This window comes from Pistacia vera, unplaced genomic scaffold (assembly GCF_008641045.1).
Source record: "Pistacia vera cultivar Batoury unplaced genomic scaffold, PisVer_v2 Contig34, whole genome shotgun sequence".
Taxonomy (NCBI): domain Eukaryota; kingdom Viridiplantae; phylum Streptophyta; class Magnoliopsida; order Sapindales; family Anacardiaceae; genus Pistacia; species Pistacia vera.
Genome location: NW_022196157.1, coordinates 320,874 through 334,329, shown reverse-complemented (window position 1 = coordinate 334,329; position 13,456 = coordinate 320,874). Strand labels below are relative to the sequence as shown.

Below are 13,456 nucleotides of genomic sequence, written 5' to 3'. Positions count from 1 at the left end.
AGTAATCTAACATTCCTGAACCAAACGCCCCCTAAAAGTAAACGACATATCCTCACCCAAGGTAAGACGAAATTTCAAGGTAGTACCACTGATTCCATTTATTCTAAATTGTTATTCTTAAAATAACAGTGTTATGAATTTTTAGGGTTTAGAGGGTACAATTACTATAATGCTATTAACCCTAAATTAATAAATTATGTTTTAACCCTTAAATTAGTAGAATTACAAAACTTATCATTTTATTTTCAAATTATATCAAAAATACCCTCGATCACTATACACCCTAGCTGGAAACAGCCTGATCTAGGTTGTTTCCGATGACGTCGAACCCCTTGGTCACCTCCATCACCTTCCCCATAGTCCGTCGTCCAAAACCCCTCTGGTTCCAGACTCATTTGCCCCTCCAATAGTCTGCACCGTTAGGCTTAGGGTTTCGGTGTTCTTCACCGGATTCTGGTCAATTCCGGTGGTGAAAATCCAATTGGACACCACCAATGCAACCACCGTCCCCAAATCTATAAAACCCCAATGTCCCCAGCAACCATTTCGTCGTCATTCGTTGACTGAGAGTTCGTGTTCATCGGTCGTTTTTCATTATTGTGGCCGGAGATCGACAAGTGATGAGGGATTGTGAATGGTATGGTTTTGTAGAGGGGAGGATGGGGGTTCAAATGGTGGTGACAAAGGTGATTTTGGGTGAAAGAATCGTCAGAAAATAGAGAAAAACGTCAGGAACGACGGCTGTTAATGTGCGTCGGATGACTGTTAGAGGCTGTGATCTGCTAACGTGCGCCGCCTATGTAAAATGACCAATTTACCTCTTTACCGTTAAGTCAAACGTTTTTTTGTCACTTTAAGGATGGGAATCTGGAATAAATGAAACCAGTGATACTAACTTAAAATTTCGTCAAACCTTGGGTGGGAACTGGTCGTTTACTCTTCCAATAATCACAAGAGACAAGGCCTATTCATAACACAATAATGTTGACTAGTTTGTAAATTCGTAACCCCGTGAAGCTTGGTGTAAGCACAAATCCACCCCTAACATTAGTGACCATTAATGGGTCATTAGTGCATACACTATTATAAGTCTATAAATATTTACACACTTGTCTTCTTGATATTTATTTTATCACCGAAACCTAATAAACAAAAATGATTATTGGGTGACTTGATAGTAAAATAATAAAAGAGGATCTAACATTGTCACGACTTCTAATAAAGGTAGCCACTAAAGCTCTTATCCGATTGATTGTTCTAGGGTCTCAGAGATTAGTTGAGATATCTGCGAACTGATCCAAACACTCTTGATCATTAAAAAAATAAAAATAAAAAAACTTAACAAACGAAGTGCTTCTATTATTTTAAGAACCTTAATGTGCTTTTTTGTTATTCAATAAAACCTGAGAGGATTAATGTATTAATTCTATTTATAATTTACAAGTCCTAATTAACAGGAACTCTGAATTTCTGAACCTTGCTCTTGTTTTTTCTTAATTTAGGGATCCCACCACCGTAATATTAGAATTAAGTAACTAACCACTCCTCTTCATATCAAAACAACTATAATTAGTAATGTTAAATTTAAGATTAACTATTAAACAGAATGATTAATCAACAACCGATAAATATGTGAAGATTGTGACTAGAGCTTGCAGGCCGATTATAAATTTATAGAAGACTAAACTCGTCACTCGATTTGATAATCCAATTAAATCTGAAAATCCTCTCGACCTTTTGTGCTCTCAAAAATAAAATAGTGGACAATATAGATTTATTTAACATAATAATAGGCTCTTTTCATGTAGCTAGTCAAGTCAAGTCAACAAGTCTCATAAATATTTTTTTATTATTTAAAATTTGTCTATTTTCTTTTTCAATTTAATAACACAGAAATTTCAAATTAGGGATTTTATTATCTTCTCTAGAAGCCTTCGGTCTCATGTGATCTTATAGAGATTTTACTAATAGTCCAATAATTTTTTTTTTTAATTATTCAACGGTCTCAATCTCATATATGCTATTTGTATATTTTTTATCCTGTGAATTGCACCAACAAGAAACACGTAAAATCCTGATGAAACTTACGTTAAGAATTGTATGAAATCTGTTATCTGATGTGGGATCAATGAATGAATCCAAAAACACACACAACAAAGTATTTTTAAAGTGATTTGGATGTTAAGCACAAATCTTATGTCAACTATTTTTATAGTGTTTTCTCCGTTTTTCTGTGTACAATTGTGACTTCCATGAAGAATGGATGAGGCGTCAAAAGAATATTCCCTAATTTAAGTAAAAAGTTAGTTTATATATTATTACAATAGTAAACTTGTAAATATTCTGAGATAGAATGATACGTGACATGAATCCGTGCTCAAAGGTTGACCACACAACATGTATGTTCTCCACAACGATTTTGATTTTTTAAATTGTTATGGATCGTGGATATTAATTAATTCATTAAAACAATACTATATATATATTATAAAAATAGTGTTAAAAGGTGTCTTGAAGATTTTTTTTTTTATTTTTCCGTAAGTTTGACAAAATGCTTCTCAAGAATTTGTAGAGAAATTACAGTTCAATATTTTAATAATTTAAATTTTTTTAGAGGGTTTTTAGTTGTATATTTCCCTGCGCATAAATTAAAATACATTATCCAAAAAATAATAAAATAGGAAAAGAATTTAAGAAAGAATTTTTTTTATATATATTTTTATACGAAGAATATTTTAGATATCTGTGTTCATTTTATATTCAACTTATTATATTGCCAAAGTCTTTCCCCATGCCCTGATAGGAAATAATTAAGCTACCGAACTAAGCACGTCAGCTGAGATTAGTATTCTTAAATTATTTTTATTCAATTATTAATCCAATGATTAATAAAATACTAATTAAATATTAATGAAACTGGCTACTATGACTTGGATCAACTACAACAGCGTAAAGAAGAAGTTTGGGGCCTTTAAGAATTCCACAAAACGAAGACTTTTTTTGTGCTTACTTTATATGTGCCCATAACGTGCGGTTACTTCCTTCTTATAAGAGGGAAAATAACAAGTTCGTCTCTGAGATTTGACTTAAACCCTTAAAACACCCTTTAGTCTTGTACAAATTATTAATAACGTTTTAGTTTGTTGGTGACGTTTTTGGGTCGCTGTCATTGGCAAACCTCGAGGACTAAATTGTCATTATGGATTGATGCCACGGAGACCAAAATGTTACTAAGAAATTTTACAAGACTAAAATGGTCGTTGAGGCAAACCTTTATAAGAAGACTTGCCTTTGGTCCGAAGGGGGACCAATCCTGGCTGGTTTTAGGTACAGCTTTATTTGACCCTACCCAAAGCTGACCTTGACCTTATTTTCCATTATTTTTTAAAATTTTCTTTTGGATAAATAAAAGAAAATTTTACAAAGCATTAAATAAAGTTTTTTTTTTTAATTTATGATCCAGGGTGTTTAGATCAGTTTACGCGCACCTCAACTAATCTCTAGGATCCTGAAACTACTAGCCAAATAGGAGCTCCAATGACTATCCCTATTAGCAATCAAGGAGGGACTTGAACTCAGGATCTCTTGAATAATACACCTAAGAATTCATATCGAACCATTCGACCGCCCAAAGATAGTTGCATTAAATAAAAGTTTCGCTGCTTAGAGGGTTTTTAATATTTGTAAAGAGTTTTTTATATATTTTTTTTCTAGGTGGTTTGGTGATAGTTTACAAAGGGTTTTTTTTTGGTAATTTTCAATCCTGATGTTAGTTTTATTAAAAAAAAAAAAGAACTAATTTGAATATGTATAATCATTTAAAGCCCACCTAATTTCTCAAATCTTTCTTTTGAAAATAAACAATTCAATTACAAAAATATTTAAATAGTTAAATACTAAACAAATATTAAAGCTAGCTGAGAATGAAGCACATGTTGTGTAGCCAACATGATAAACTTGAAATAGCTTTATATAAATAAAAACCTCTATTAATGTCAGAAAGCAAGTGTAAAGTGAAAGAAGAAAGATACAGGTAGGTATGGTGATCCATGCTATCTTTTTGTACACAAAAGCATAAACCCGTCAATTAATACTGTAAAAAGAGAAATCAGCTACCTTCAAATCTTCTGTAAATTTAACATCTCATTTGTCCCATCTTTATACCACCAAATCACTACCACTCTTTCAGAAATTTTCTCTTCTCTCAACATTTTCCTTTCACTCTTTTGCTTAATAAAGTGCTTCTCTTCTGTCTCTCCACCACCTCCACCTGTAATAAAGTCATATTCTTAGATCAATTTCACCATTACCAAGACTATGAAGAGATTTTTTTTCTTCTATTTTGTTGATAGAAAAGAATCCTCCACTTTTACTGTTTTTTGGTAATATTTTAGAATAAATTATAAAATTTATTTGGTTGGCTTTTTGTTTGAATAAAAAAAGATATTATATTCCAAGCCCACCATTTTCAATCTCCAATTCATAAGTTTAGTCTTCTATATTCAATCAAGCTCTCTGTTAGCTGTTACAATGAGCTGATTTTAATAAAAGGCTAGTTGATATTAAAAACAGTTTTTGTTTTTGAAAATAAGGAATACAAAAAAATCATACCAAAAAGTGTTTTGTAGGAACGTAAAATCCTAAAAATGAGCGTAAAATCATAAAAGGATGAGGTGTATTGGACTTACCAATAGTAGTCCCATCTGGGTCGGACTTTGGTCATCCGGTTTTCTCCATACGGGTAATCCGTTTCCGCCCTTCTTGTATTTTGAAAAGCACAACATCCAATTGAATAAATCCCAATCAAAAACACTAGCATCACAATGTTAAGAACTGAGAGCTTCCGCCAATCCCTTCTCACATCCTCAAGCACTCCAGCTTTACACGAATCACACTCGTAGCACAGCATCGTCGGAGCATTGTTCCACTGGTAACAATCCGGATCTTGAGCCACCATTGTTGCCGTATTATACGTGCATGAAGTCGGCGGCTTGCAACAACCAGACTGCACAAAAACCATCGCTAATTTCATAAAATGAACTTAATACCACAAGTTACCGACACGGTTTGACACGTCGGGATGGGACAGGGACACAGTTTATGAGGTGGAATAGTGATGGAATTTAGGGTCGGTTGGGGGCATGTGCCCCCTCTGGGCCCTTAATGGTTGAGAAATCATATTTGTTAACTTCAAATCCATCAAGAAATCTTAAATTAATTAAAATCAGTAACTTCAAATTTAAAAAATTTACGATTACCTGTATAGGAGACATGTCTTTTTCAAGATAATCAAGAGGAGTCCAAAACGCAAGTTTGGCGCAAGTTTTTGAACCCAATATGCAACTTCTAATAGCTCTCCAATAATCAGGATCTTTGATCCTTTTTCTTAACCATGGAGAATAATCTTGAAGGTGATACTCTTTGTAAACCCTGCCGGGAACTTGAACTCCGCCGCCTTGGCTCGTGACCACAAATCCGAAAATGGTCAAACCCATTAAGGTGGCGATAAGAAATAACATGACCACTAAATAAACCCAAAGCGCCCATGCAACATGAAAACATGCACCAATGAAACCAGCTAGAGAAATCACAAGAACAACGAAACCTACAACTAGAAGTGGAGTTTGAAGGAAACCTTCACAGGTCGTGCTGCTCCTCGCCATCCATAGGCCGCCGCCGATGATCGGAATCGAAGCTAAGAGTGTGAAAAGATTCAAGAAACCGATAACCGTGTTGCTAAATCGATACATATTGAGTTTGTTGTAGTAGTAGTAGTAGAAACTAGTGCATAATTTGAAGTTGTTTACATATCTCTAGCTATTTCTATATATATATATGTATCTCTCTTGTTGTTCTTTCTTTTCTGGTGGCTTCTTTTCGTGTTATGGTGTGTCTTCTTCAGCTTTTGTGCTTTAATGGGGTGACATTTCATGCTTTAATTTTTATCTTTATTTTAGTTCCTGAAAGCTTCAAATTTTCAAAATGTTTATCCTCCTTTTGCTCTCGCTAGTTGCTTTTCTCTGTATCAGGGTATCCAAAAGCTTTATTAATATATTGTTGATGCCTGCACAATGACTAAATTACACATTCATCTTAGTCATTAAGAAACTTTCAATCACCAATTAAATTTTGATAATTTCATTCTAAGCATTTATTATTATTATTATTATTATTATTATTATTTTAAATTTTTTAGGATCCATTTGATATAGAATTTAAATGCTTAAAAATAGTTAAAATGTTTCCAAAAACAAGTTTCGGATACAATATCAGTCCTAAAAACTAATATAAAATCAAAAAATGATTAAAATTCGTTTTCATAGTTTTTATCTGAAAATAGTTTTTTAATGTTATATTAAACATATTTTCAAATGTTAAATATATTAGATACAACTCAAAAATTTGAATCATATTTTAGCTCTCCTCAAAAGGTAATGCATAAACTGAGAATGAAATTATCAAAATTTCAAAATATGAAGATCCCCTTAAACCAACCCTTAGGTGATTCAGTGGTTCGATAGAGACTCTTGGATATATTATTCAAGAGGTTCTGAGTTCGAGTCTCTCCTTAATTGATAATAGGGGTGACCATTGGAGTTTTTACCCGATCGATAATTTCAAGATCCCGAGAGATTAGTTGAGGTATGCGTAAACTGATCCGAACATCTCCGATCATTAAAAAAAAAAAAAAAAAATGCCCTCAAACATTGTCAATTGGGGTCTCTAAATAGCGTTGATTCAATCCCCCGGAGAAAACTTGTTAGCAAAAGAGAAGCATCAAATTCAGAATGCAATGCCCAAGGCAAGAAAAGAATAGTAGGTAGATAGTCAATTTGGTAATTTCAAAAGGGTTGAACAATTTGCTTTTTAATGCGTGGATGGACCCCAATTTAGCTTACTCTTAAAGCACGATCAGAACCAGAATTTTGGTTATCTTTTAGGTTAAGATTTTTAAAAAGAATAATATCGATGCTTCATTCATTGTGCTTTATATATGTTATGATGCCTAGTTGTTCTTTACGGCTCCACTTACTCTCCATTATTTTCTTATAATGAAGTAAAGATTTTCCCAATTATTAATTTATACATAATACGTCACTTAGGACAAAATAGCTTTATAGATGACCAATTGAATAGGAACTCAAAATTTGTCTTTACATTTTTTTATTAAACAAAATGATTACTTTGTAGCACTAAAAATAGATAATTAAGTAGCAATGTAAATGTATACATACTTTAAATTATCATTTATTTTGTTTGTCTCTTATCTCAAGTATATTATATTAGGAGATCATACAAAGGAAAAAATACATTCGAGATAAATAACATAAGATTAAAATCATATCATACAAAGAGACATAATATTTACTTGATTCGGTATAACCCTTTTACATTCACGGATGAGAAAAATCTATTATAGTTTTATGAACATGATATACAAGAGTACATAATACCTTAAACCCGGTACATAATTAATATACAAGTAAAAATAATAATAGTTTCTAACCAGGCTCAACACTGTACCTAGGGCGGCAACAACCCCAATTTCTAAAACACTCTACCCATGATGTTTAATAACCCTTTCTCAGATACCCTATATTCTAACATTCTCTTATAACCTTGAATCAGTTATCACCCTTGTATTTATAGAGAGTACCAATGACAGAGGGAGGGGGGTCATGGAGGGTCAATTGACCCTTCTTGAGTTTAAAAAATTTACTAATAATAATTTGATAAAGTTAGTGTTCATGTGAAAGATAAATAATAAATCAAAATCGAAAGCATATCCTATCCTTTTGTAGCAAGTATCTTCCACGTAGTCATAAGTTAAATGACAGGTTGGGAATATATTTATCCTACATTAAGTCTTACATAAGATTGAGAATATTGAAGACAGAGCAAGTTCCAATTTTCAGAATATATATTCTGTAATATTTAAGCTTCTGAGACACTTGGTTATTTCTCATCCCCCAATTTAGCCGTTGATTTGGATATCAATTATTAATCATTACCGCTCAAATTTGATATTACAACCACTTTTTATTTGATTTTGATTTGATGTTGTGTTTATTTATTTGTAGGATTACGTAAAATGAAGATGACAACATTAATGAACCATTGAATTGACATATAAATTCCAACCCCACACTCTCTTGCTCAATGTGAATTTTATGTTTTTATTAACACAATTACCACTCCCAAATTCTTTCCACATTTCGGAGGGCCAATTTTATGATTCTATTTCTTTGTACAGACTTTGCTTATTCTATCACTTTTTTTTTTTTAATTCTTTCTTATTATATATCTTATTATTAATCATACAATTTTTCTTATCATTTTTGTTTTAGTGTAAAAATAGCATTTTCAATAATAAATTTTGTAAAGAATCATTTGTGAAATAAATTGAGTGATCAATAGTTGAATAATAACTTACTTGTGTTAATTTTTTATATAGAAAAAATGTACTTAATAGTATTAATAAATTGCTTGGCCGGCTGAGTACGGAAAGTTGGCTTTCTCTACTTTAACACTTAGTTCACTTTGGCCTGGGGTAAGACATGCCACCTTAATTTAGTTCACTGCTGGCCTGGAGTAAGACATGCCACCTTAATGCGATAGCCAGTTAGAAGGATTTGAACTATTATTAAACCAGCCTTCGAGACGAAAGCAACGAAAGCAGGCAACATGAGTATGCTACTTCCTACGAGAATGCATTCTAATGGTTTGTCATGTTACAACTCCAACTCGTGTGAGAACGGCCCTCCCTACTACAGACTACGCCTGGAAAGTCGATGATAAGCAAGAAGAGAAGAGAAGTCCCTAGAAGTACTTCACTCAGCCTTTCTCTAGAATGAAGTTATTACACAATACTTTATGAAATTCTGTCGAGGATAATTATAAATGTATTAGTTAATGAGAATTTTATAAATATAAAACTTGTGCTTATTTTAATTTAAAATTGTATTGTTCTTCCAACTTTGATCTCCTTACATTTCATTTTTTACTACATTCCTGGGTAGTACAAAGATAGTTTATTTTTAATAGGATTAATATTTCAATTCCTAATAGGACTCTTAAATTTTATCCCTATTTACAATTTTTTTTATTAAATAGTTTTTTTAAAGACATACAATTTTATATGGAAACAACTAGAAAAAGAGAACCACAATATCCCAACACATTCATAGTCGGTTTATATTTATAATTTTGTGATAAAAATCTTGGTTCGATAATTTTTATTTTATAAAAGAGGAAAGAGAAATTGAATTGTTTAATAAAAAATTATATATTTTTGTTGTGAAACTAAAACCAAAGTTGATAAACTTGATATACACACAAAGCTAATTACCCTCTGTTTTGTAAATGACTCTTATTCTTTATGCTATACAAAATACAAACAAGGAGGAGAAAATAAAACAGAAATCATATAGAATTGATGATCAATTTTTATTTGTTACAATATAATTATAAGACTACAATTAACTAAGAAAATTATGTAAATTCATTACAATTAATACAATAATAATTTAATCTCCTACTGCTATGGGTATATATTAAATTTAAACCAACAAATTCTATGAAAAATCTGATATTCTTGGCAAAGTACTGTTGTTCAAAAAATTCTTTAACAATATTAGAGCCAATTTAGGTTTACTCAATGGAACCTCATGCCCTGCACCCCGAACTGTCGCATAGATCAAACCCTTGTACACTTGGCTCCAACCACCAACCTTAATTGATTAGACAAAAATCTGTATAAATCAAAACTAATAGAACAATACAACACATACAACATTTCTCGTACAATATGATATTGCAAAAGATAATTAAGTGAAAGTTTATTTTTAATTTAAAATCAGTTAATCATCTTTTGTCATATCATATTGTATGAAAAATATTGTGTAAAAATATTGTATGTATAGTATTATGCAAACTAATATAATATTGGTTTTTTTTTTTTTTGAATTATTATTTTCAAATTATAAATTAAACTTTTACCTGAAATTGATCGTCGTACCAAGCGTACCATTCGATATCGGTTTCAAGATTGAGAGCAGCGATGGAATGTCTGGTAGCAGATAGAGGCAAAATGGCATCTGTGTCACCACTGTTTAGAATTCAAAAACAAGCCATTGCTGACATTAGTGAAAAGCCTTGTTGGTACAAAACAGTTTTCCTCATCGCGTTACTACTAAAATGAAATTAAACACGTGAGAAAATTGAAATTAAAGAATAGGAGTACCTGTACAACCAGATCCTAATGCCAGCTGCAATAAGTTCTTTGAAGATAGGAAGCATGGATTTTGGAGAATCAGTCCAGTTGCCCCTGATGGCAGAACTGCAAATTGGAAAGCCAAATTAAGCTGAATTGATCTGGTTTCAACAGTACACCAGATATAAGAATGTCATTAATATTTATAGTAGTTACATGATAGAGAGAAGTTCAAAATAACAAACAGAAAGATTACATAGAGATCTGCGTAACAGACTTATCAGATAAGCATTTCAAACTATTATTGTTACAGCAGACTTGTCCTTCAATATCTCCTTCAATATCTGACTGTTGAGTATCATGCATGGGGATGGACTCTGTTCTGTCACTTATCTGTTTAACTTATTTTGCATGGGAAGAATATTAAATGCTACATAAATTATGTTTATATTCAAACCTGCAAGTCGCCCAAGGATTAGAAATCTTAGCGACATTGGCATGAAAAGCCTTTTGCACGTCCGAGCGATTCATGTAAACTTTTGTGTACTTAATGATGCACTCATCGGCTCCTCTGAATGTCCACGGCTGAATTTCAAGAAATATGTTGTGCAAAGTTAACCATTGAAAAGATGTACGTACTCTTTTATGAATTTTGTGAATTTGTTTTCTGTTTTTCAAAAATATTGAAAATGAAAACGTGTTTGATATAATTATCTGAAAACAGAACAAAAAGAATGAAAAATACAAAGTTTACCGACATTTATAACACATTTTACGATAAAAAAAGAAATGAAAAACAAAAAACGAACAGGACGCACGGTTAATTAGAAATGAAAGTATCGATAAAGAGCTAACCAGAGGAAGCTTAAGATTGTTCTTGAGAGTGCCGGTTGCATAGCAAGGAGAAGTGTAAATGCTGTAAGGATTGATGTCTCCGAACTCAAAATAAGCAACAGAGAGAGCAGTATAACAATCATCTTGCGGGAACAAAAACGTTTGATTTGGGCAATACTTCTGCAAATCTTTATATGTTGAATCCGATATCAATCCATGGTTCCACCAAAACTCATGTGTCCCAATATTATCGTAATGGTCATCTATCAATGGATTTCCCAACTGCTCCAAAATTTTACCAATAAATAAAATAAATTTTATCGTAAAATATCGACTCAAAAATGTTATAGAATCAATAAGCTTACCAATAAACCTTTGAAGTTAAGTTTGGCATTATTGACGCCTTTATTTCGACGAACAATAAGTTGAGATAGTTCAGGAATATAATGACCTGAATGTCCATGTGTATAAAAAGATTAGTATTCTTTTATTTTTATTTTATTTTTTTTAAATTATTACCCATCACCCACCAAAAAAAAAAAAAAAAGTTATTCTAGGTATCGTTTTTACAGTTGACAGTTAAACAACCAACAACTTTTGAACAACAATTTGTTTCCAAAAGCTTTATCCAACCATTGTCATGTATTAAACATTTATGTGTTCATATAGACAAAAAAAAGGCATTTTTTAATATATAAACACCTGTTATTTAAGTATTGATCTTAAAAATATTAATTCAATAGTTAAATAAGGTTGGTCAAGAAGGTCAAAGTCATGAACCTGCATAGCTTTCTCCAGCAATATAAAAAGGCCTCTGTTTGTATTGAGGGAATCTCTCCAACCAGTTGACCAGAAAAATATAGGCATCATTGGCTGCATTTTTCAAACACGCAACAGTGAAGAATTAGTTAAATTGTAGGCTAACTAACTTTTGAAAATTACAACCAAAAGTTTCAATTTTTATTTGTTTTTTGCATATGATTTTGTGCCAAAAACCAAATTCATGAAAATGAAGAAAACGACCTGTCCTATTGTCACCAACTGTGTATATATCGGAGGAAGTATTCGTATAAGAAAATCCGACGCCCGCCGGCGAATCAAGGAAGAGCAAATTTGTTTCTGCAACGAGTAAAATATATCAACATTCTCAACAACAAACTAAACTATCACTGATGTTTTTACATTATCATAAAAGGGTTACCTTTATTCCAAGCGTATGGATTAAAGTAGAGTGTTTTCCCATCGGATTTTACCCGAAACGGTCCAATTTCTTCAGAGGCCCCGTAGGCAACGGACGAGCAACCAGGCCCACCATTGAGCCACAAAACGAGAGGTTTCGACCCAGGTAGACTACTCGACGGGGCCTCGATCAACCAGTAGAAAAGAGCCCGGCCCGCTTGTTGGTCCACGGTAATGTAGCCAGAGAATTGAGAGAAGTTGACATTGGATGGCTGGCCAGGGAGGTTGAGGATTCTATCCCTCTCTTGTTGTTGATTCAAAGATGAAGAAGAAGATGGAGAAATTAAAAAAAGTGATAAAACCAAAACGTAGAGCAGAGAGAAAGAGGTAAAGAAAGTTTCACATTTCTTGCCTTCGGCTTTGCCCATGTTGAGCAAAATGTGAAGTTTTGCGTTGAAATGAGAGTGGGAAATTGGACTATCTTGTTCTTGTAAGTTGTTGGTTTGAGTTATTTAATTGGATTTCAGCACGTTAAAGTTGACTTGAATCAAGTTAAATGTTTGTTGTCTACATGAATTTTTGGGGTTAAATTATTTTGTTATAAACATGGGATTTCTTTATAGTAAGTTTAATTTTCTAGAATCATTTTTTGTTGTATCAATTTTTATTTTTCTTGTTGAATATATGTTACACATTATTTTTTTTATTTTTTTATAAATATAGTAAATTGTTATAATGATTAGTTTTTGGTTGGTGATAGTTGATGGACTCAATCTATAAATTTTAAAAATAATAATAATAAAATAATAAAGATCACAACTAAAAAATCCAATAAAATTGTACCCACATAATCTAGAGTTCCTTTTTCTTTGTAGATTTTGTGGGGTTAATTTTATATATATAATAAGAAAAATAATAAACATAATTGTTTAAAAAAAATAAATAAATGTTGAAATAATCGACCATGGTTTTGCGCAATGGCACACTACAAATTAAAACTATAAAACTAAAATAATGTGGGTGTAATGGAAGATTGAATTAGAACTGAAGTATAGCAAGATCTACAGCCGCATGTTGGTTTGACCACAGACCACAGACTTTTTTAATGGCACCGATAGAGTGCAAGCGCCAAGCGACATCCATGTGGGCCATGTGACCTTAACGTACACCGTCCTCAAAAATTTGATTGATCTAGGTGTTAAATGCATATATGATAAGCAAATTTTTTTA

General features: G+C 32.1%; 2 protein-coding genes across 3 annotated transcripts; both read right to left on the bottom strand.

Annotated features, from left to right (window-relative positions):
• Positions 1 to 3,924: 3,924 nt before the first annotated feature.
• On the bottom strand, positions 3,925 to 5,986 carry LOC116138277 (tetraspanin-6). 2 transcript variants are annotated; one of them, XM_031423984.1, is made up of 4 exons: positions 5,636 to 5,985; positions 5,259 to 5,524; positions 4,689 to 5,005; positions 3,925 to 4,270 (listed from the first exon to the last, which is right to left on the bottom strand). In XM_031423984.1, exons 1-4 carry the CDS (start codon positions 5,748 to 5,750, stop codon positions 4,231 to 4,233), a joined length of 738 nt encoding a protein of 245 aa, XP_031279844.1. In that variant the 5' UTR covers positions 5,751 to 5,985; the 3' UTR covers positions 3,925 to 4,230. The 2 variants fall into 2 exon arrangements, with proteins under 2 accessions (XP_031279844.1, XP_031279842.1); XM_031423982.1 differs by having other exon boundaries at positions 5,259 to 5,986.
• A 3,550-nt stretch (positions 5,987 to 9,536) lies between these two features.
• Positions 9,537 to 12,693, bottom strand: LOC116138234 (serine carboxypeptidase-like 27). Its single transcript, XM_031423953.1, has 9 exons — positions 12,249 to 12,693; positions 12,071 to 12,166; positions 11,828 to 11,920; positions 11,413 to 11,498; positions 11,069 to 11,329; positions 10,671 to 10,798; positions 10,244 to 10,339; positions 10,000 to 10,108; positions 9,537 to 9,731 (listed from the first exon to the last, which is right to left on the bottom strand). The coding sequence occupies exons 1-9, from the start codon at positions 12,652 to 12,654 to the stop codon at positions 9,576 to 9,578; spliced, it is 1,431 nt and encodes a 476-aa protein (XP_031279813.1). The 5' UTR covers positions 12,655 to 12,693; the 3' UTR covers positions 9,537 to 9,575.
• Positions 12,694 to 13,456: the final 763 nt, after the last annotated feature.

What these genes read in the sequence shown, in the direction of transcription:
- LOC116138277 (XM_031423982.1), bottom strand. Translation starts at nt 5,750, where the DNA reads ATGTATCGATTTAGCAACACGGTTATCGGTTTCTTGAATCTTTTCACA. An exon ending in AAGACATGTCTCCTATACAG is followed by an intron (nt 5,006 to 5,258) that starts GTAATCGTAAAT and finishes GTTTTTGTGCAG; the next exon opens with TCTGGTTGTTGCAAGCCGCC. An exon ending in CCCAGATGGGACTACTATTG is followed by an intron (nt 4,271 to 4,688) that starts GTAAGTCCAATA and finishes ACTTTATTACAG; the next exon opens with GTGGAGGTGGTGGAGAGACA.
- LOC116138234 (XM_031423953.1), bottom strand. Translation starts at nt 12,654, where the DNA reads ATGGGCAAAGCCGAAGGCAAGAAATGTGAAACTTTCTTTACCTCTTTC. An exon ending in TCCATACGCTTGGAATAAAG is followed by an intron (nt 12,167 to 12,248) that starts GTAACCCTTTTA and finishes TACTCGTTGCAG; the next exon opens with AAACAAATTTGCTCTTCCTT. An exon ending in ATTAGGATCTGGTTGTACAG is followed by an intron (nt 10,109 to 10,243) that starts GTACTCCTATTC and finishes AATTCTAAACAG; the next exon opens with TGGTGACACAGATGCCATTT.